Source organism: Crocuta crocuta, unplaced genomic scaffold (genome assembly GCF_008692635.1).
Source record: "Crocuta crocuta isolate KB4526 unplaced genomic scaffold, BGI_CrCroc_1.0 scaffold369, whole genome shotgun sequence".
In the NCBI taxonomy this organism is placed as follows: Eukaryota; Metazoa; Chordata; class Mammalia; order Carnivora; family Hyaenidae; genus Crocuta; species Crocuta crocuta.
Genome location: NW_027529441.1, coordinates 2,908,430 through 2,932,490, shown reverse-complemented (window position 1 = coordinate 2,932,490; position 24,061 = coordinate 2,908,430). Strand labels below are relative to the sequence as shown.

Sequence of the window (24,061 nt, the reverse complement as noted above, 5' to 3'; positions counted from 1 at the left end):
GTCTTTCTTATAAATTATGAAAAGGACTTTGGTCCCTACACTTTCCCCAGAGCTCACTGATGTGTTATACAAAAGTCCTAGAATATCCACTTTAATACTCACAAGACACAGTACCCTCCTCAGATCTCCAAGGCATTTAAAAAGATTCCAATTGTAAGGAAACCGCTTAGACAATATAGTACAACTAGCTGCATGTATATCTATCCCCTCAGCTAAAATTTGAGCTCATGTAGTGAAGGAAATAAATTTACTCATCTGTTTCCCCAACTGAACACTACTTATATATAAGCATATATTATAAATATAAACTACTTATTTATAACTATAAAGACTTATAAGACCATAAAACTTATATAAGACTTAGACTCTAAGTCTCTAAGTCTACTTAAAGTAGTATATATAAAACAATATATTGTTGTTTTATAAAACATCATATATTTGCTTACAGAATAAAAGATAACAGTCTCAACGAAGCTTCAAAAATGTATAGAATTCTTACCTTTACCACAGATGTTTGTCCTATTTAAATAAACATGGAAAATCGTGTACTTCAACATTCTTGTGGCCAAGACCCACATTTGGGGTTATTCTCCAAACTCGCAAGAATAAAGCATAATAAATACAACTCAACCTGGGCATAGTCTCCAAGAAAAAACACAAACACACATCTTACCTCTAATACTCAACTGGAGCTCTTCCGTAAAGAATGTTTTAGGGTCCTTACTGGAGAGCTCAACAGCTGTCTCTGCATAGGTCGGGTTTTCTGGCATCAGCCTGAACAGGTGATAGAGCAATTTATTCAAACTTTTTGTTTTCCGAAGATACATTGAATACAGTGCCCGAAGCTGGCGGGAAGTAAAGAATTTTTGTTAGTAAACCCAAATAAAACAAGAGAATCAGTAGAGAAGAAAAAACCAAAACAGAATAGATTGTACAACAAGGAAAAAGGCATTAATTTGAACACTCAGAATTGCATGGAGGAGTCCTACAAAACATATGCCACATTCGTACTTTCCAAACATGTCATTTGATGACACTGCTCTCTTTCTTCACAAACAAGCAGAAGTTTTCACTATCCCCTCATTAGTAGACATATGCTTCTAACATCTTTCTCCAACTATCTCCCTGCTAATAAGTTCACCTCTACTTGGAGTCTCTAAGAAATCAACTCCCCACTCCCCAGATGATTTGCTCCCTCTCCCTCCCAAGTCTTCCAAATACCCCTTTTGCACCATAGTCCTTTATCTTTCAAAATGCTGCTTAAAACTAATCCCATTTTTATGGCTGATCTCAAACCATATCAAACATTCCAGCATTTCTTTAGAAAAGAGAGCACAAACTGGTAGTTTGGACTACTAGTCCAAAATTTCTTAGAGGACTTCTGGTTTTGTAAAGTAGGATTTACTCAAAAATATGGATTTCTGGTTCCTTTTTAAAAAATAGGAGAATCTTGGGCCGCTCGGATGTCTTAGTCGGTTGAGTGCTGGCTTCGGTTCAGGTCATGATCTCGCAGTTCGTGAGTTCGAGCTCTGCGCTGGGCTCTGTGCTGACAGCTCAGAGCCTGGAGCCTGCTTCAGATTCTGTGTCTCCCTCTCTTTCTGTTCCTCCCCCACTCACACTCTGTCTCTCTCAAAAATAAATAAACTTTATAAAAAATAGGAGGATCTTGTAAAATAAGTCAGTCAGAGAAAGACAAATACCATATGATTTGGTACCATATGATACCACATACTCACATATGGAATTTAAGAAACAAAACAAAAAAAAGCACAGGCTGAAGAGAGAGTAGAAAACCAAGAAACAGACTCCTAATTATAGAGAACAAACTGATGGCTAACAGAGGGGAGGTGGGTTGGGGATAGGTGAAATAGGCGATGGGGATTAAGGAGGGCACTTGTTGTGACAAGCACTGGGTGATGTATGGAAGTGCTGAATCACTCTATTGTATACCTGAAACTAATATAGCACTGTATGCTAACAATACTGGGATTAGAATAAAATTTTTAAAAAATGGGAAAATCTGGCGCCATTAGGTGCACTATAGGCATCTGTGTGCTTCAGGACTCATTCCTCAATAACCCAGTTTTCATCTGTTCACATTTATTTTGCAGCTCTTTGGTATATGTACCTGTTATAAAATTATTTTTCCCACTCAAGTACAGATCTCTGCTTAGTGCAAAGACACCATTTTCTGAATACTATAAATGCTCAAATACGTATCAAGCCATAGGTTATGGAATTTATTTTTACAATATGTTGATCAAAGTTCCTCAATGGAGAAATCTGCAGGATACTACTTTCCAAGTAACCAAACTCAGTATCATCAATAAAGGACACACTGACATTCTTTGTCTCCTGAGGTGATAAACTGATGACACATCACCACTGTGCAGTAAGTAGTGCTCTTGCTGAAAATTAACCAGAAACTAATCATGAGGAAACAATCAGACACACCCAAATCCTAAAGAGAGTCTACAAAATAACCTGATGTGACAAAAAAGAAAAGAAAGGTAGGGAAATTATGGGTTTAAGAAATAGGACAAGCAAATGCAAACATGATCCTTGATTGAATCCTCAATAGAAAAGGAATAAAATAAAGGACATACAGAGACAACCAAGAAAATGTGGATACAAATTAGATATTATTGCATTAAAATTAAATTTGAGTGTAATAACTATATTAATACAACTTATGTAGAAACATATCTTCTTCTTAGGAGATATCTATTTAAACACTTTTGGTAAAGCATCATGATGTCTTTAACTTACTGTCAAGTAGGTCAGCAGGAAAAAAGTAAATATATAGAAAGCATGTGCCTCCTCTGTAAGTCAGAATCTTTCTTCAAAAACAGTTGGAAGTAGAATTTAAAATAATCAGGGGGAAGGGTGGGAAAATAATTAATCATATACATCAAAGAATTTTCTTGATAAAGAACTCATAAAACTCAATGCCCAAATAATCCAGTTAAAAAATGGGCATGAATAGACATTTTTCCAAAGAAGACATACAGATGGTTAACATACAAATGAAAAGATGCTCAACATCACTAATCATCAAGGAAATGCAAATCAAAACTACAATGAATGATCACCTCACCCCTGTCAGAATGGCTAAAAGTAACAACACAGGAAACAACAGGTGTTGGCAATGACGCAGACAAAGGGGAATCCTATAACACTGTTGGTGAGAATGCAAACTGGTGCAGCCACTCTAGAAAACAGTATGGAAGTGCCTCAAAAAAGTTATAAATAGAACTACCCTGGGCCGATGGGCTGGCTTAGTCAGTAGAACACATGAACCCTGATCTATAAGCTAGGAGTTTAAGCCCCACACGGGGCATAGAGCCTACAAACACAACAAATGTCATGTAATCTTCTCAGAAAAATAGAAGAGGTCTCTGGTGTGTGGCACAGATCAACTGACCTGTAGCACTAAAATAATTAAAGTACTATTGCATTTCATCAAAAAAATTGAACTACCTTATAATCCAGATAATCCAGCAATTGCACTACTACAGTTATTTACTCAAAGGATACAAAAATACTGATTCCAAGGGACACATGCACCCCAATGTTTACAGCAGCACTATCAACAACAGCCAAATTATGGAAAAAGCCCAAATCTCCATCTACTGATGAATAGATAAAGATGTGGTAAATATATACAATGGAATATTACTCAGCCATCAAAAAGAATGAACTCTTGCCATTTGCAACAACATGGATGGAACTAGAATATTATGCTAAGCGAAATAAGGTAGTCCGAGAAAGACAAATACACTCTCACTCATGTGGAATTTAAGGGGAAAAAAACCAGATGAACATAGCGGGGGAAAAAACGACAGGCAAACCAGAAAACAGACTCTTAACTATAGAGAATAAACTCTGATGGTTACCCAGAGGAGAGGTAGGTAGGAGGATGGGTAAAAATAAGTGATGGGTATTAAGGCGGGCACTTGTTGGGATGAGCATTGGGTTTTATATTTAAGTAATGAATCACTAACTATACTCCTGAAACTAATTTTACACTGTATGTTAACAGGAATTTAAATAAAAACCTGAAAAAGAAAAAAAATCAATGAAAATTTTAAAACGCATGTATATTACCCAGAAATCCCACTCTAAGGTATGTAACACAAGCAAAATAAAAACATATGTCCACCCAAAAATTCAAACACAATGTTCACAGCAGCTTTATTCACAATAACCAAAAAGTGGAAACAATCCAATGCTCATCAATGGATAAATGAATAAAGAAAATGTGGTATCATTTTCATCACTGGAATATTCTTCATGAAATGAATTCATATTCATGAAGAATATTCCAGTCATGAAAAGGAATGTAGTACTGGGGGCCCTGGGTGGCTCAGTCAGTTAAGCGTCTGATTTTGTTACAGGTCATGATCTCACAGTTCGTGAGTTTGAGCCCCCATCAGGCTCTCTGCTGGCAGTGCAGAGCCTGCTTTGGATCCTATATCTCCCTCTCTCTCTGCCCCTCCCCTGCTTGCACTCTCTCCCTCTCTCTCAAAAATAAATAAACATTGAAAGAAAAAAAGGAATGTAGTGCTGATACACGCCATAACATGCGTTTGCAAACATCATCCTAAGTGAAATACATCAGACACAGAAAAAGACCACATAATGTGAAATGTTCACAATAGGCAAATCCACAGAGACACAACATAGATTAGTGGCTGCCAGGAGCTGGGTGGAGGGTTTGAGAGGAAATGGGAACTGTTCGCAAATGGGTAAAGGTCCCTTTATTCAGGTGCTGAAATGTTCTAAGATTAGATAGTGGTGATATTTACACAATTCTGTGAATATAGCAGAAACACCAAACTGTATTCTTTAAGTAAATTTGGTAGTACGTAAAATACACTGACAGTGCAAAGCCTGATGTGGGGTTCAATCCCATGAACTGTGAGGTCATGACCTGAACTGAAATCAAGAGTTGGATGCTTAACCAACTGAGTTATCCAGGTGCCCCTGCATGGCCATTTTCTAAATTTCTGAATACAAGACGATAAGAACAAAACAGTTACACGTGGAAGCCTCAATTTTCTCCAACTTTTTAGAGATCAACAATATTTTAAGAAACAAATATAAAAGCCCAAGGACTTCTTAAACTATAACACCAGCAAATAAAACTTCTCAAGTCACAAACATAAGTGGCAGACCTGAAGAAAAATAAAACCATTTTTTTAAGTTTATTTGTTTTGAGAGAGAGAGAGAATATGCAGGAAGGACAGAGAGAGGGGGAGAGAGAGAGAATACCAAGCAGGCTCCGCACTGTCAATGCAGAGCCAGACATGGGGCTCGATCCCATGAACCATGAGATCATGACCTGAGCTGAAACCAAGAGTCAGACGCTTAACCTACTGAGCCACCAGGCATCCCAGAAAAAGAGAACAATTTAAATATCTAGATCACTGTTGCTTCTGTGATTTCATTTTCCCCTTAGATATACAAGTGAAAAGATGCATCTGTTCATGTATTTGTATCAAGGTATGGGCTATTAGCAACAACATAAATTATAACTTAAGAATTCTGAAAAATCACATTTGAAAAGAATGCCTATTTAGTCACATCCTAAATGACGTTATAAACCATATTTATATTTGTCAAAAAAGCCACCGTTTATATTTAAAAAGTCCTAAGTTTATTAAACTGACTCAATCAGTATCTGATTGAAACTTTTAAAATGGGAATCTGCCTAAAGAATGAAAAGGAAAAAAAAACTGAAGTAGATTTTTTTCCAGCTTCCCTCCTAGACAATGAGGTCGTTCTTCCTAAACATTAGACAAGAGAGACATCTAGTGGCTGCCAGAATAATTTGAGCAAAAGAGTTATCTGGTATTTTCACCAATTAGATAACAGTTTGAATTACACAGGTAACATTTCATAGATCTTTCTCTAATCACTGATCTTCAAATAAGGTATATTCTCAATGATGTATTACCTAGAATCTTCACAAGGATCAGAAGTTAACCAAAGAAAAAAACAGCAAGATCAAATTCTTTTGAAATTATGACTATGGCAATATAAAATTAAATTATATAACTCTTGTTTCCTGCAATTAAAGGACTTGGTGGCTACATTCAGTTAGAAACAAAATTCAAGCACATTCCAGAGATTAATTACTTTTGCAGACACTGTGTGTGTGTGTGTGTGTGTGTGTGTGTGTGTGTGTGTGTGTGTAGGCAGTTGGGGGGGGGTAGATAAGGAAGTAAGAGACAGAAATAAATTTAGCAGAATGTCTGAAGTTAGCCAGATAAGATTAGATTAAAATGTGTGGCATTTCCCTTTATTTCCCTTTTTAAAAGGAGAGGAAACAAAGGGTTTAGGACAGTAACAAAGAAACACTGTCAAAAGTTACTGTATCTTTATGTACCTGAGATGAAGCAGCTTTGAAGAAAGTAAGTATTAATTTCCAAGTGAGGAGATATCCCAGAACATAGCAGAAGTCTTCACTCAGTGGCTTAATAGTCACTATCTGTCCAACAGGAATACACCCCAAAACATTTTCTAGTAAGTCCTCTTGAGTGCTAAGAAGAGACATCAGGGCTGCTGGTGGTGACCTAAGAATCAATGATTAAACACCATAATTTTCTCTATAACTTATCACTTAAAAAAACTGACAATATGTATAAACTTTACACATTTTAGAAAATTCCTTCTGTATTTTCCAAAACCATTTTTGGGTGCCTGGGTGGCTCAGTCAGTTAAGCTTCCAACTCTGAATTTTGGCTTAGGTCATGATCTCACAGTTGTGAGTTCAAGCCCCACATCAGGTTCTGCACTGACAGCACACAGCTTGCTTGGGATTCTCTCTCCCTCTCTCTCTGCCCCTCCCCTGCTCCCACGCCAACTCACATTCTCCCTCAAAATAAATTAACTAAAAAAAGTTTTTTTAATTCCCCCTTTATAGATTCACTTTTAACTTCTAATTTTGCATAATGGCAATTGCAGAATCCGGAAGACATAAAATGTATAAATAAAATATATAAATATATACTTTTTTATATTTAACAAATACATAAAAATATATATATATTTTAAGTTTATTACTTTTGAGAGAGAGAAACCATGAGCAGGGGAGGGGCAGAAAGAGAGGGTGAGAGAGAATCCCAAGCAGGTTCCGCACTATCAGTGCAGAGCCAAAGCAGGGTTTGAGAGATCATGACTTGAGCCAAAATCAAGAGTCGGACACTTAACCAACTGAGCCATGCAGACATCCCACAAATACATAAAATTTAAGTTGTATATTTATGAAACATGTAAAATATTATTCATATTTGTATATTTTAAAAATATATGAAATATACTATAAAATACAGGCTCTAGAAGTTAGCCCTTAAAGGAAAGACCCTTTTAGAAAAGATATATTTCAACCTTCTGTTTTATGGATGGGGAAAAAAAAGTTACACAGCCAGAGAGGCTAAATGATTGGTCTCAAGCCCGTCAGCTAGTAAAGGGAATGATGAGGGATACCAACTCCTACTAGGTCCCTAGAAAGGCACAAAAACATAAGACTGTAGATCTTTCCAGGAAAGTAAATTCAATATTCAAATTAACTCACGACAATGTAAATTAATTTTCTTCTTTACGAAACTAGGGCACTCGTTAACACTTCAGATAAACTTAGAAGATTCTCGAAAAGCGAACTCCTTGTGTGTCTCCTGTCAGATTCTGACAGCATACTTCATTTCTCCCTCCCGTCTGTAATGTTTCTTCCCCTGTGGCCTCCTTTTCCCAGCTTCAAGCTTCTGCCCTCAAGTTTTTACCTTCACCACCACTGTCCCATGTACAAACCCTTCTCTGTACCACACCAACAGTGACTCGATTTTACAAACACCAGCTCAGATATCTCTCTGCTTTCCACACTGCCCTCCATGCACTGTTACTATTTCTAGAATGGTCTCCACATCTTCTTGCTTCTTTGTACGATTCACACTATAGCCAGAATCAGCTGGTACTTTTCCCGTCTTCCACCAATATGCCCCAAGTCCCAGAAAATGTAATTTTAAGGGCTTTTTATTATTAAATACCCTTCCAGCCTTATTTTTCCACTACAGCTTCCCTGACTACTCCACATATTCACTCATTTATCCTTTTATTCAGCAAATGATCAGTATTTATGAGTCTGCTTTAGGCCAGGAACCATTCTGGGTGCTATGAATACAGTCGGGAACAAGAGATAAAATTCCTGACTTTACAGAGCTTCTATTCCAGTGGAGGCCAATAAAAAACATATCCTGAATATTCATGCCTTAATACCTTTGCACATGGTATTTCCTTAACTTCTATGGCCTCCCCCGCCCTGTGGAAATGCTACCTAACTTTAAAGATCCAGCATAAATGTCTAGAAAAAGTCTTCCCTGCTGGTGCACAGCAGCTGTCTCTCTCATTGGACAGAGTCTGATGCAGAGTCCTGATAGCACAGAGTCCAATGCAGGGCTCGAACCCATGAACTATGAGATCATAACCTGAGCCAAAGTCAGATGCTCAACTGAGTAAGCCGTCACGGCATGCTGCCTACTCTTTTCCATACCACTTGCCACACACCGGCTACTACTGTAGAGGAATACTGTCTGAACACCACATTCTCCCGTTAGCATTTCATTACTACTCTGCATAAAGTGGGTGCTCAATGGATCCTGGAATTGATATACAGTTTCCACAGCTATGTGGTCAAAGAAAGCTTTGCTAAATTGTAGCAAATTGAAAACGTAATTTAGCAACAATTAAGGAGAGAAACTATCCTTTTGGCTGAACTCTAGATTTCATTTATATCTTACAGAGGATTTTAAAAGATCTATTGAATTAATATACTATAAATTTAGAGCTTTTGTATTTCCAGATCTTCTAAAGTTACGAGATAGAGTATAAGAATTTAATAAAACAAATTATTTAAAAAAACTTACAAGGCTGGTTCTTCTTCTTCATCTCCATACGACTTCAGATTATCCTGATCATACTGTGGTAATTCAGGCATCAACCTGCAGGCCAGAATATATTTCATATTATATTAAATTGTTCATTGTTAAATCATGCTCAAGAGCAGAAAGACAAATACTTACTTGTGATGAGGATATTTTTAAATGGTTGTTTTCTGGAATAACAATAGCCAGGACTATCTAAATGGAAACTGTGTATGGAGAATAGTGACCTAAATGGTCAAACTTTGGCATCCCTGTTATTAAATGCACAGCCAAGTTTTGCTGTTGTGTTTTTTTTTTACTTTGACTTTTTAATGACTAAGAGAACTAATACATTCTGGTTTTTTATACCTCCACAACAAAAATTCATTTAGAACAACTCTTACTTGTACAGCATCTGGTAAACAGCAATTTGCACAGGCCGAGCTCTGTAGAGGAGTAATGGGGCCAAAGTATTTAGCAAAGTCTGAAGATATTCTGGTAAGTTTGTTTTCTGGCCAGCAACCAATCTTGAAGGGAGTTTTTGATTCAACAGCTGGTCCTTTGGGATATAGGTTAATGTTTCACACATGGGCTTCAGCACTGCATTCTGGAAGGATGTTTCAGATGTGTCTTTGCTTTCTCCTGATGTCAAAAAGGAAAGAAATATGCACATCCCAACATAAAGTAAGTAATACAGCTCGACTGATTCACAGAATATCAAATGTCATTTTTTTATAAAAAACATTTTTGAGAGAGCCTAGCTGGGAAACAGGCAGAGAGACAGGGGCAGAGGACAGAGTCCGATGCAGAGTCCTGATAGCACAGAATCCAATGCAGGGCTCGAACCCATGAACTATGAGATCATAACCTGAGCCAAAGTCGGATGCTCAACTGAGTAAGCCACCCAGGCGCCCCCAGCCAAATGTCATTTAAGAAAATGAAATTAAAAATTCACAAACATTAGTGCAGTCCTAGCTAGAAACTGTTTAATGTAATTTTAACTGGTGATCATAACTGTTTAATAACCTCTATTTAAAAAAAAAAAAAAGAAGTTTGGGGTGTCTGGATGACTCAGTCAGTTAGGTGTCCCAACTCTTGATTTTAGGTCAGGTTGTGAGTTCAAGCCCCACATAGAGCTCTGCACTGAGATTGCTTGGGATTCTCTCTCCCGCTCTTTCTCTCCCTACCCTACTGGTGCTAAATAAACAAACTTAAAACAAGTAAGAAAAAAGAAGTTTGAGTTATAAATCTATTCATGTTATCCTATTTACTATTTTAAGGCAACAGACTTTGGATACTTTGCTATTTTTCAATTCTTGACTGTAAAAAGCAGAAGCATATATGATGCTTCTGAGAGCCAAGCTTTCTCTCAGGCTCTTTTCTTAACTATTCTCTCAGGCTCTATTCTTAACTGTTTGACTTAAATAACCAAAGTATTTGTTTTGAATTTTTCAACCAGTCATTTGCAATGAATCTCACTATGATTCCCCTTTCACTTGCCTGTAACAGTCACCAAAAGAGGTAAAAGCAAACTGTGGATGCCTTGGGAAAAAAATTCTTTCCATTCACTGATTAGATTCACAGGGAGATGGCCAACGGTATCCAGAGTTGTGGAATCAAAAAAAGCACTGAGCTCACAGGCCAAATCACAGCTGACACAGGCAAACAGTTGTACCAGGGGCACAGAATACAATGCATGATTCTCCCTTGTCGTCTGAAGAGACAAGAACGTAACAGGTAAGCAGGCGTCTGCCAGAACAACACAAATCAAGGCAATAAAGAAAAGGCTCTTTTGTTTCTCTAAATTTTAAAATAAAAAGCAGTTCAAGTGTAGAGTCTCAGGAGACACATTTTACATCAAAATAGCTTTTTTAAAAATTAAATACTAAGAATTAGAATCAATCTATCCTGAAATACTTTTTTATTTCTAAGACTAAGAAAGAAAATATCAATTACTATTTACCAAGTGACATGTATTAAAAACATTTATAATCTCAACGAGCCCAACTAATTGGGCATTGTTAAGTCACTGTAAAACAAGGAAACTGAGTCTCACGCAGGTAAAATCTGAACACCCTCAGACACACAGATACTAGCAAACGAAAGAGAAATTCAACCAATTCAACCCAGATGACTTGCTACATCGGAGCCCACAAATATCACACTTGCTTTGTGTCATAAAAAGAACACTAACTGCCTCTGAATTTGCTTAATATTTAACTTCTTGCTGACACAGTGCATTTTAAGAATAATTTAAAAGTCAAAAAGACCAAAAGAATAGTCATGAAAGATAAAACCTGCAAGTGTACTACATATATTACATTAAAATGAGCTAATGGAGAGAATACTTTAATAGTAGGGGATTTGGTCACTGAATGATACTGGCAGGCATTAAACCTCTATCACTTTACTGTTCTATCAAATACCTGGTGACAAATATATCTACAGTGCTTAAATGTTTGCAAAAGAGCTAATTACTATCATTACTTAAAGAATAAGATTAGTAATTGGTTCTAGTATATAGATATGCATGAAGACCCAACAGAGGTGATGACACCTCAGGTTAATTTACCTCCAACCAAGCCAACATGGAGCACATGATGAAGTCCCATTCACTCTCTGCCAAAGGAGATGAACAGTATTTCAGGAACAGGGAAAGGAACCGGATTATTTCTATATTTACACCTAATATCTCTGGACTTACTTCTGATAGATTACTGTGATAAAGACAAAAACAAAACAAAACAAATCAAAGAATTATATGGACATTCAATTAGAAACTATTTTATCTTAAATCTTACTTACAAAAGTCTGATTGAAATGTTTACCATCTTATTACTGTACAAAACTGTGACTATAAGATAAATAATTCTGGATACACTCTGTAATGGGGGGTGGGGAATATAGTGTAAAATATCACTTACCAACTGAAAAGAAAAACATCTTCATGATCTTTCTTCCAGGATATTAGAATTTTTAATATACCATGTAATAGCTCCCCATCATCTATGCTTCTGGTTTGCAGACAAGAGTTGAAAATGGCAAGGTGTCCAAAACCTCCTAAAGTAAAATTCAAAATGAAAATTAAATGTACACACGTACACATCCACATCTATCTATACATATTGCCTTAAACCAAAGTCTTGTCTTGTAGAAATTATTCCTTTGTTTCTCTGATTAAACTGGTTTTTGACCAAAAAAAAATAGGGATGATCATTATCAAAGGATAAACAAGTAGGAAACTCCAGTTAAGGGGCAAAGTTGTACAAGAGTAGAGAATAGGAGAGACATCATGAAGGATGGCGACACAGGTTGTTCTTGACTTTGCTCCCCCTCAAAAGTAAAACAACTAACAACTTCCTCAAGAATAAAACATCACTCAAGAACAACACATCATGGAGAGACTCTACGGGGTTGAGGCTGAAGCACCCCTACACCTCTGAGACCAAGACAATATGCATTAGAAAGGGAAGAGAAGCAGCTACATCCTGACCTCACTGTCCCGCCCGGGAGAGTGCAACACCATGTGGCACGGTCTCCCCTGAGACTCTGGTTCCTTCGGTAGGAAAAGAGAACCCTGTGGGAAAAACCAGCATCCCCCATTTATTGTGAGTTGCTTTGTGGGAGCCCCTACTCTGATCTTGCACCACTAGGATCGTGAAGAATCTTCAGGGCTCAACCATTGGGAATCAGACTGTGACAAAGAATGTGGAGGTGACTGTAACAACCAGCAAGCACATGGATCCTGGCAGACCAAGTTCATACCTGCATTGCCCAGTAGTAATCCTAACCAGTGGCCTTCCTTATCTGTAGAACCAAGTCAAGGGTGCACTCTGACCAGTAAACACAGCGGGGCGCAGATCTGCCTGATTCTGATCTTGGAAGGAGTTTTGCGAACCCCAGAGGCCAGTTTACCCACACGCATCTAAGGAGTGGAGTCAGTCCCACCCACTGCGGAGCATCCTCCAGCCCCATCAGACCAGAAGGGCTGAAGACAACTCCTGAAAGCTGTGTGGCCCAATGGCACTCAAGCCAAGAGGCAGCTGAGCAGGGCGCATCACCCCAGAGCACAGACAGTACTGTGCATTGAGGCTTCCCTGGCTACACACAAGCAGCGTGATTAATTCAGAGATAAGGCTGAGCGCAGCTCCTGGCCCCTGGCAATCACAGATCACATTTGGGAAACCGAAGAGTAGCCCACCCAGGCAAGGGTGCGGAGACCTAGCCCCACATGTGAAGAGTCTTCGGCCCAATCTGACCAGAGGGCCAATTTAGCAAAAATTCCAGAAAGCTGTATAGCACAGCAGCACTACAAGAGAGAGCCAGGCGAGCAGAGCCGAGAGTTCGCAGAGCAAAGCCAGCGGCCCTGTTCAGTCAAGGAACTTGGGAAGTAGTTCTGTCTGGGTTAAGACAATCAGAGCCTTACTGGCTTCAGAGCTGCTTCTGCCACCGTGCCCAGGCAGGACATCTTCATTTGTAGCTCTACTCATCGCCAAATACCGCCTTTCACCTGTATGACCTGAGAACGTAGCCAGAGCACACGAGAAGCTCCATAACCCACCCATCAACCTACAAAAGGTGGCACCTGAACGGACAGCAGAAGCCGTGGCTTCACCCGCTGTAGGGCAACACCTGATAAGGGAATTCTGTGCACACTCTTGCCAATTCAGGTCCCCCAGCAATGAGCTATTGTATAGACTCTGGAATCTCTTCTGCAGCCCTGCCTGGGGAGGGAAGCTAATTCACAGCCCACTCTGCTACGGAATACAGTACCCAGTCCTAACTAGTGAGTCTGACCAGATATCAAGTCTACTGCAGCCCCCTCCTATACCCTAACGTAGGGAACCAAGCTAGCAGTCCTATCCAACCGTTCTCCCCAGGCCTGTCCTCAGAGCTCAAACAGCCTTGTCTGAAAACAGACTACACCAACAGGCCCCGCTTGCACAAGGACAGTGCCAGCAGACATACCTAAAAACCTAAACTGTGCTGACTGGTAAAGAACTACTTCTGCCAGAACAAACCTATAAATTATAACATTTGGAAGAGGAGCACAACTGAATGTGCAGATGCCACCATAAGGAATAAAGGATCACAAATAATCAGATAAATCTGACACTATCAAAGGAAACTAGTAAAGCTCTGACAAATGACCATAAAGAAATGAAAATCAGTTAAACTGTCAGACAAAGAATTCAGAATAGGTCTCTTGAGAAGGTTTAGCAAATTATAAGAAAACAAAACAAAATTAGAAAAACAATGAATGGACAAAATGTGAAATCTGATAAGGAAACAGCAATAATCAAAAAAAAAAAAAACCAAAAAACCAGAAATCCTGGAGTTGAAAAATACAGTAAAATAAAATGAATTCAACAGTTTCAAAAGTAGACTGAACTACGTAGAAGAATCAGAGACGTTGAGAATAGGACACTGGAAATTACACAGAGGAACAAGATAAAAAAAAGTAAAGGCTACGGGAATTATGGGACACAAAGAGAAAAAAACCCAACAATATTCACATTATGGTAATTCCAGAAGGAAAAGGGAAAGGGACAATAAGTATTTAAAGCAATAACGGCTAAAACTTCCTGAACCTGCAGAGAGAAATGGACATCCAGATCCATAAGGATAATTACTTGGGAATAAACTGAATGTGAATACGGTTATTACCCTCAGTCATGTCATAATTAAATTGTGAGACATCAGAAGAATTTTAAGAGTAGTACAAATGATAAGTTTTATATAAGGGAACCCCCATTAGAGTTATCAATGGTTTGCTCAAAAGAGGCCAGGAGAGAATGGGATGACATATTCAAAATAGTGAAAGAAAATAAGTGCCAACCAAGAATTCTATGCCCAGCAAAGCTGTCCTTCATGAATGAAGAAGGGACAGAAACTTTCCTGGATAAAACAAAAGCAAAGGGAGTTCAATACCACCAGATCTATCTTAAGAAAAATGCTAAAGGGAGTTCTTTGAGTTGAAGTAAAAGTACACTGGTAAATAAATAAAGCTGAATCCTGCAATATGGTAACAGTGGTACATAATTCACTTGTAACTCTAGTTAAAAGTTTTTTTTTTAATATAGTAAAAACAGAGCATCTGGGTGGCTCAGTTGGTTAAAGGCCCAACTTCTGCTCAGATATGATCTCACAGTTGGTGAGTTCAAGCCCCACAAGGGATTCTCTTTCTCCCTCTCTTTCTGTTCCTCCCCTGTGCATTTTCTCATAAAAACAAACATTAAAAACAAATAAATACAATTTAGTAAAAATAACCATAACTACAATAATATAGCAGTTATATAATATAAAAAACATGCAAACTAACAATGATGGTAAATTAGCAATGATTCTAATTTAAAGTCACCAGCTACATTAGCCTCTAACAAGAGAGTCAGCCTGTTTTTTGAAGCTCTGAAGCCAGCCATTGACTTCTCTTCTCTAGCTATGAAAGTCCTAAATGGCATCTTCCAAAACATGGCTGTTTTGTCTACACTGAAAATCTGTTATTAGTGTAGCTACTGTCATTAATGATCTTAGCTAGATCTCCTGGATAACTTGCTAGTTTCTATATCAAATTTACTGCTTCACCTTGCACTGTTAATATTACAAAAATGGATTCTTTCCTTAAATCTCATGAACCGATCTCTCCTAACACCAAACTTTTCTTCTGCAGCTTCCTCACCTCATTTATCCTTCTTAGAATTGCAGAATGTTAGGGCCTAAAGGGAATGTTTTAGCTGGTTTGATCTTCTATCCAGACCACTGAAACTTCTCCACATCAGCAGTAAGGCTGTTTTGCTTTCTTATCATTTATGTGTTCAACGGAGAAGGACTTTTCATTCCCTTCAAGAATTTTTCCTTTGCACTCACGACTTAGCTGCTTGGTGCAAGAGGCCAAGCTTTCAAGCCTATCTTGGCTTTAAATGTGACTTCTTCACTAAACTTAATCATTTCCAGCTTTTTGTTTGTTTTTTTAATCATTTCTAGATTTTGATTTTAAAAGAGACACATGACTCTTTCACTTGAACAGGTAGAGGTCATTGTAGGGTTATTAACTGGCCCGGAATAAGCAAATCCAAGGAGAGGGAAACAGACAGGGGAATGGCCAGTTAGTTGGTGGAAGAGTCAGAACACACCACGACACTCATCAATTAAGTTAGATCTTACATGGGCATAGCCCATGGCACCCCAAAACAATTCCAACAGTAACATCAAAGATCACTGAACACAGATCACCAGAAAAAAAAAATAATGAAAAAGTTTGAAATACTGCAAGAATTACTGAAATATAACATACAGACATGAAGTGACCAAATACTGTTGGAAAATGGCACTGATAGACTTGCTTGATGAAAGGCTGCCATAAACTTTTAATTTATAAAAAAGAAAAAAACAGTATCTACCAAGTGCAGTAAAGTGCAACAAAACAAAGTGTGACTTTACTTATATATCAGATGAAACAGACTAAAAATGATAAAAAGAGACAAAGACATAATGATAAAAGGGTCAATTTTTCAAGAAGATAGTATAATTCTAAATATTTATGCACCCAAGACTGAAGCACCTACATTTATAAAGCAAAAACTAACAAAGCTAAAGGAGAAATAAACAGTAATACAATAACAGTTGGGGACTTTTAATACTGCACTCTCAACAATGAACACAGATTATCCAAAGAATAAGTAAACTATAGACAACACAGCATACCAAATGGACCTAACAGACATAAACAAGGAAAACAGATTCCTGTATCCTAATATATATGTATTTATAACAAAATCACAGCTTATATTTCTACATCGATAATTATTAGAACATTTATGCTTCCATTTTATCCAACAAGAGCAGAATACAGACCGTTTTTTAGACAGACCTTAGGCTGGGCCACAAAACAAGTCTTAGCAAATTAAAGAAAACCCTGAATTCATACCAAGTACTCTCTCTGACTACAATGGCATGAAACTAAAAATCAGTAACAAGAGGAAAATCTGAAAATTCTCACAGAAATTAAACAACACTCTTCTAAACAACCAACAGATCAAAGAAGACAGTAAATTGGAATTAAAACTTTCTTGAGATAAACAAAAATGGAAATGCAACATACCAAAACTTGTGGGATGCAGGAAACACAGTTCTAACAAGGAAGTTCATAGTAACAAGGAAGTGTAAGTAATGCTTACAATTAAGAAGCAAAAAAGATCTCCAAGTCAACTACCTAACTCCATACCTAAGGAACTAGAAAAAGAACAAACTGAGCCCAAATTAAAGCAGAAATAAAGAGAGAACAGAAAATAATAAGAAAGATTAATAAACAAACTAAGCATTAGTTTTCGAGAAGAAAAAAAAACTGACAAATCCTTAAACAGACTAACCAAGGGAATAAAAGAGAGAAAGGACTCACATCAACAAAACTGCAAATGAAAAAGGAGACATTACAACTGATATCACAGTAATTCAAAGGATTATAACAGGCTACTATGAACTATCTATGCCAACAAACTGGACAACCTAGAAGAAATGGAAAAATTCTTAGAAATACAACTTAAGAGAATCAGGAAGAAACAGAAAATCTGAATAGACCAACTACTGATAAGGAGATTGAGACTCTAACCAAAAATTTCCTAATGAAGAGAAACCCAGGACCAGATGGCTTGACTGATGAATTTTACCAACTATTTGAAGAAAAATCAACATCCATTCTTCTCAAACTTCCAAAAAACAGAAGAGGAGGGAACACTCCCAAACTCCTTTTAAAAGGCCAGCATTATCCTGATACCAAAACCAGAAAAGGATACTACTAGAAAAGAAAACTACAGGCAAATGTTCCTAATGAATATAGATGAAAAAATTTCAGTAAAATACTAGCAAACTGAGTTCAACAGCACATTAAAAGGATCATTCACCATGACCAAATGGGATTTATCCCTGGAATGCAAATTTGTTTCAAAATATGCAAATCAACATATACATCACAGTGATAAAATGAAAGAATCATATGACCATTGCAATACACAAAGAAAAAAGAATTTGACAAAATGCAACATCCATTCATAATATAAACTTTTAACAAATCAGGCATAGAAATAACACATATCACTATAGTAAAGGATATATATGACATGCCCTTAGCTAACATCATATTCAATGGTGAAAGGCTGAAAGCTCTTCCTCTAAGGTAAGGAACAAGACAACAGTGCCTGCTTTCACCACTCCTATTCAACATAGTACTTGAGGTCCTTGCTAAAGCAACCAGGCAAAAAAGAGAAATGAAAGGTCAGAATTGGAAAGGAGGAAGTAAAATTGTCTCTTTACAGATGACATGATATTATATAGAAAACCCTAAAGACTCAACCAAATAACTGTTAGATCAATGAATTCAGTAAAGTTGCAGGTATCAAAATCAGTAACATTTCTATATAATAACAAATTTTCTGCAGAAAAATAAGGAAATCAATTCCATTTACAATAGCATCAAAACCAAATATTTAGGAATAAATTTAACTAAGAAAATGAAAGATCTCTACTGTGAAAACTGTAAGATATTAATGAAAGAAATCAAAGACACAAATAAATGGAGAGGTATCCCATGTTCATGGGTTAGAATTAATATTAAAATATCAATACTACCAAAAACCATCTATAGTCAATGCAATCCCTATTCAAGATTCCAATGGCGTTTTTTACAGAAGTAGAAAAAAAAACTCCTAAAAAGTATATAAAACCACAAAAGACCCAGATTAGCCAAAGAAATCCTGTGAAAGAAGAAAGCAGGAAGCATCACGTTTCCTGAAAGACAGTATAATAGGGCATAAAAACAGACAAATAGACCAATGAAACAGAACTGAGAGCCCAAGATTAACCGAAATATATATGACCAACTAATATATGACTTCATTCAAGAATACTCATGGAATAAAGATAGTCTCTTCAATAAATGGTGCTGGGATAATTAGCTATTCACATGTAAAATAATAAAACTGGTCCCATATCTTACATTACTTGTAAAATTGACTCAAAATCAATTAAAGATTTAAATGTAAGACCTGAAACCATGAAATTCCTGGAAGAAAACAGGGGAATAAAGCTCCCTGACATGGGTCTTGGTAATTAATTTTTGGATAGGACTCCTAAGGCATAAGTAACAAAATAAAAAACAAGTGGGAGTACATCAAAGTTAAAAGTTTCTGCACAGCAAAAGAAATCATCAACAAAGTGAAAAGATAATATACGAAGTGGGAAGAAATATTTGCAAACTATCTATTCAATAAGGGATTAATATCCAAAGTATATAAAGAACCCATACAACTTAAAAGCAAAAAAACAACCCAATTTTAAAAAGGACAGGGGATGTGAACACACTTTTTGCAAAGAAAATATACTTCAGGCCAATAGATATATGAAAAGATGCTCAACATCACCAGTCATTAGGGAAATGCATTAAAGCTATAGTGAGATATTACCTCACATTTATTAGAAGGGCCATCATCAAAAAGATAAGAGATCACAAATGCTAGCATGACTATGAAGAAAATGGAATCTGCCTGCACGGTTTGTGGGACTGTCAAATGATACAGCCACTATGGAAAACAATATGGAAGATCCTCAAAAAATTAAAAAGAGAACTACCATATGATCCAGTAATTCCATTTCTGGGAATACAGTTAAACCTCAAATAATGTGGGAGTTAGAGCACTGATCTCCCCCCCTATGCTCTGTCCTCTCTAAAAAAGGAACTGCCACAGAGCCATGTTCAGTAAATGTTTATTAAATTAATAAACAAATTAACAGAGTACAGAGTGTCCAAAAAGGTTTAAAATACAACAAAAGCTATTCTCTCTGTTACTTTTTATGTTCAATCATTGGCTGACTGGGGAGAAATTGGAATTAGGCATAGCTAAAAATCCTATGGATGGAAATAATGAGAGGGTATTTGTGGGGTTTTTTGTTTTGTTGATACAACTGTGGTCTAAGTCTTCCCTTGAGGCTGCAGCATTTCTGTACTGCAAAATGGTAACAGCCACTCCCCAAAGACACTCATCCTATTGACTGTCAACTTGTTATGTAGCAAAGTTTAAAGTAGGAATAAAATCAGCTGTAATTCAAATTACCTCTACTAGATCTGAATTTAGATATTAAACAGTAATTAAATAAAATAAATATTTATTATCAGGCACTAACCATTAGTACTGCAAAGATCTTCCTTAGTCCAGGCCAAAAGGGGAGGTATACACTGAGCAATGAATTCTTTCTTGTCTTCTTTCGACAAAAACGGACAGAGACTTTGAATGGTATGCATATTGCCTTCTGTCAGTGGGAAAAACCTGTTTAAAGGAAAGGAAAAGTATGAATTATATTTATCCTAAGTATGTAGTTATTTCAGAAAATTCCTGTTCAGAATATTCAAGATGACTAATTACTATACAAAATAATCGTATAGAAAAAAAAGAAACCATGAAAAGAGATTGACAGTTGCTAATTCTGGATGATGAGATTGTGGGTATTTTTTACTGCTTCTTTCTCTTTTTTACATGTTTCTAATTTTTATTTATTTAAAAAAACATTTTTTAATGTTCATTTAGAGAGAGAGAGAGAGAGAGAGAGAGCATGCACAAGCAGGGGGAGGGGCAGTGAGGCCAGGAGAGAAAGATACCCAAGTAAGCTCCACGCTACTAGCACAGAACCCCAGATGGGGTCAAACTCATGAACCATGAGATCATGATCTGAGCCAAAACCAAAAGAGTCGGACGCTTAACCGACTGAGTCACCCAGACGTCCCACATTTCTAATTTTAAAAATAATCATATATAACTTCTCCCCCATGTAGAATTTTTTAAAATTATACAATTATGTTCTCTTTAAGAGTCAACTGACTCATTGAAATAGTTGTGCGTCCTTTCTATGACTTGATAGTCATATATGTGCATATATATAGTTGAAGTTTATTTACATAATGAGATCACACTATAATCACACAAATAATACTCCTGTATTATTTGCCACTTACACTGTAGATCTTTTCTATGTCAGAATACATACAGGTGTAAATTACTTTCTATTTTGAAGCTATATAACTGAATTGAAAACAAAAACAGAAACATTTGACATTATCATAAACTTAACTATTCCCCTATTAGTGGACATTGATATTTTTTCTCAAATTTTGCTCTTACAAATAATGTCACAATAAATGCCCACATGGGCAGATATTATTCTGCCTATGTGCAAAAATAATACTCTTTAAGCTAGATTTCTAGAAGTAGAACTGCAAGAGCAAAGGCTTTGAATGCACTGTATTTTGATAATTTGAAACGGCTTTCCTAAAAAGCATAATTAATTTATACACTTTCACCAAAAATGTACAAATGTGACTGTTTTGCTACACACTTAATGAATCTTTTTAATTTCTAGCAAGATGGCAGATAAAGTGTGCTTCTTTTAATTTGTATTTCTATCATTATTACTATGGCAAATCCTTTCATACTTCCCATTTCATAAATAACCATTAAAAAAACTTCAAATTCACCAATGAATTACCTGTTCAAGACCTTGACACATTTTTCAATTTGGAAACTTCTACTGATTAATAGAAGCTATTTGTATATTAAGGATATTAACTTTCTGTTAATTTGCAAATGTTTTCTCCAATTTTGTTACTTGTCCTTTAACCTTTGCTTACTACACTTTTCTCATACAGAAGTTTTCTTTTTCTAAAAATTTTTAATTATAGATAAAATACACATTAAATTTATCAAATTAACTATTTCTCTTTTTTTTTTGGTTTATCTTAGAGAGAGAGGGAGGGAGAGAGTACACACATGAATACGCAGAGGAAGGCTAGAGAGAGAGGGAGAGAATGAGCAGGAGAGGGGCAGAGAGAGAGGGAGAGACAGAATCCCAAGCAGGCTCTGTGCTGTCAGCGCAGAGCCCATCGCAGAGCTCAAACTCACAAACCGTGAGATTATAACCTGAGCCAAAGCCAAGAGTCAGATGCTTAACTGACTAAGCCATGTAGGTGTCCACAAAATGAACTATTTCTAAGTGTACATTTTAGTGGTGTTAAGTACATTCACCCTGTTGTGCAACCAATCTCCAGAAGTCTTTTCTTTTCACAAAATTGAACCTCTACCCATGAGGGGCACTTGGATGGCTCAGTCTGTAGAGCATGCAAGTCTTGATCTTGAGGTTGAGAGTTCAAGCCCCAAACTGGGTACAGAGATTGCTTAAAAATAAGATCTTAAAAAAAAAAAAAAAAAAAAAACCATGAAACAAGAACTCCTCATTTCCTCTCTCCTCAGGCCCCGGCAACCACCATTCTATTTTCTCTCTCTGAATTTGACTACCCTACGTATGTCATAGAAGTGGAACCATACAAAATATGTCATTTATGACTGTTATTCTACTTAGCATAATGTCCTCATGGTTTATCCATGTTGTATCACATGTCAGAATGCCCTTCCTTTTTCAGGCTAAATAATATTCCACTGTATGTATATACCGTATTTTTGTTTATCCCTTGATCTATTGATGGCACTTGGGTTGCTAGAAGTTTTCACTTTTACAAAATCAAATATCTATCACTTCTTTTATAGATTCTGGGTTTTTGTGCTTTGCTTAAGGTGTTCCCCATATCAATATTTTACAGTCTCTTAATTTCCTTTAATACTTTTATAGATCTGTTCTTTACATTTAGCTTTCATTTGGACTTCATTCTTGTATATAATGTATTTTCTCAAATACATATCCAATTTTCCTAACATCATCTAATATTTACTCACCTCACTGATTTGTGTGTTTTTTTAATGTTTATTTTTGGGAGAGAGAGAGAGAGCGAGCGAGCGCGAGAGCATGAGTGGGGGACAGAGAGAGAGAGAGGGAGACACAGAATCTGAAGCAGGCTCCAGGCTCTGGGCTGTCACCACAGCATCTGACGTGGGGTGTGAAGCCACAAACAGTGAGATCATGACCTGAGCTGAAGTCGGATGCTTAACCTACTGAGCCACCCAGGCGCCCCACTAACCTCACTGATTGGAAAGGCCACCTACATCAAAAACTAAATTCCCATAAATGTATGGATCAGTTTCTGGATTCTGTTATCTTGATCCATTGATTTGTGTATTTCCCAACTTAATACTGCTTCATAATTGTATTGGTAAGCCAAGTCCTTTTCACTTTTCTCTTTCAGATATTTCCTACATATTCTTGAGCACTTTTTTTCTTCAAATGCATACTGCATTTAGAGCAGTCTGTCAAGTTTTTCAAAATACACTGCTGGAATTTTATTGAGATTGCATTGCAATTACAGATTGATACAACCAGTTTTACAATTTATCGTCCTACTTTTTTTGTAATCTTTACTAAAGTTTCATAACTGTATTTTTTTGTGGTTGTTAAATTTATTTCTAGGTATAGTTTTGTTGTAATTGTGTAGCGAATCTTTTTTCCTGACATTTTTAATTATCACTACTGAATAAGAAAGTTTTTGATTTTTCTGTCAAGTATATATCCATTATTAGTATTCAGTTCTAATACGTCTCTAGTTACTTCCCTGTTACTTTTATCATCAGAAAAAAACTAAAGTATGCTGAATAAAAAAAGCCAGTATCAAAAGACCATATGCTGTATGATTCCATTTATACAACTTTCCTAAATGACAAGAACAAATTACTGGTTGCAAGAGATGAGAATGGGAGGAAGAAAGATGGCCCTGGCTGTAAAAGGGGAGCACAGAAGGGATCCCTGTGATAAAACTGTTCTGTCACCTGGTCTGTGGTAGTGGTCACACATGTGATCTACACAGAACACACACAAATAAATAAGTACATGTAAACCTGATCAGTGGATTGTATGATGCCATTTTCTTAGCTGTAAAATTGTATTAAAGTTATGCAAAATGGTACCACTGAGGCAAACTCAATGAAGGGTATATGGAATCTCTTTATATTATCTTACAGTTGCATGTAAATCTATAATTACCTCAAAATAACAAGTTTAAAAATTTTTTTTTAAAAAAATTGAAATTTAGTTTACAGTTTTACTGTACCACAACATACACATATTATTTCAGAATTCTTCTTGGTAAATCAGTAAATTCACAATGCATCTTGGTAAATTTCAACTAAATGTTTAATTCGAGCGTTCAGCCT

General features: G+C 36.6%; 1 protein-coding gene across 1 annotated transcript in view; it reads right to left on the bottom strand.

Annotated features, from left to right (window-relative positions):
• The window catches only part of LTN1 (listerin E3 ubiquitin protein ligase 1), a 61,622-nt gene that overhangs the window by 5,879 nt on the left and 31,682 nt on the right, over positions 1 to 24,061 (bottom strand). The window contains exons 19-26 of the mRNA XM_077760213.1: positions 20,097 to 20,239; positions 11,846 to 11,981; positions 11,494 to 11,638; positions 10,422 to 10,635; positions 9,326 to 9,563; positions 8,925 to 8,999; positions 6,392 to 6,578; positions 674 to 845 (exon numbers count right to left, since the gene is read on the bottom strand). Of these exons, the coding sequence (XP_077616339.1) occupies positions 674 to 845; positions 6,392 to 6,578; positions 8,925 to 8,999; positions 9,326 to 9,563; positions 10,422 to 10,635; positions 11,494 to 11,638; positions 11,846 to 11,981; positions 20,097 to 20,239 (1,310 nt within the window). The remainder of the gene's footprint in view (positions 1 to 673; positions 846 to 6,391; positions 6,579 to 8,924; positions 9,000 to 9,325; positions 9,564 to 10,421; positions 10,636 to 11,493; positions 11,639 to 11,845; positions 11,982 to 20,096; positions 20,240 to 24,061) is intronic.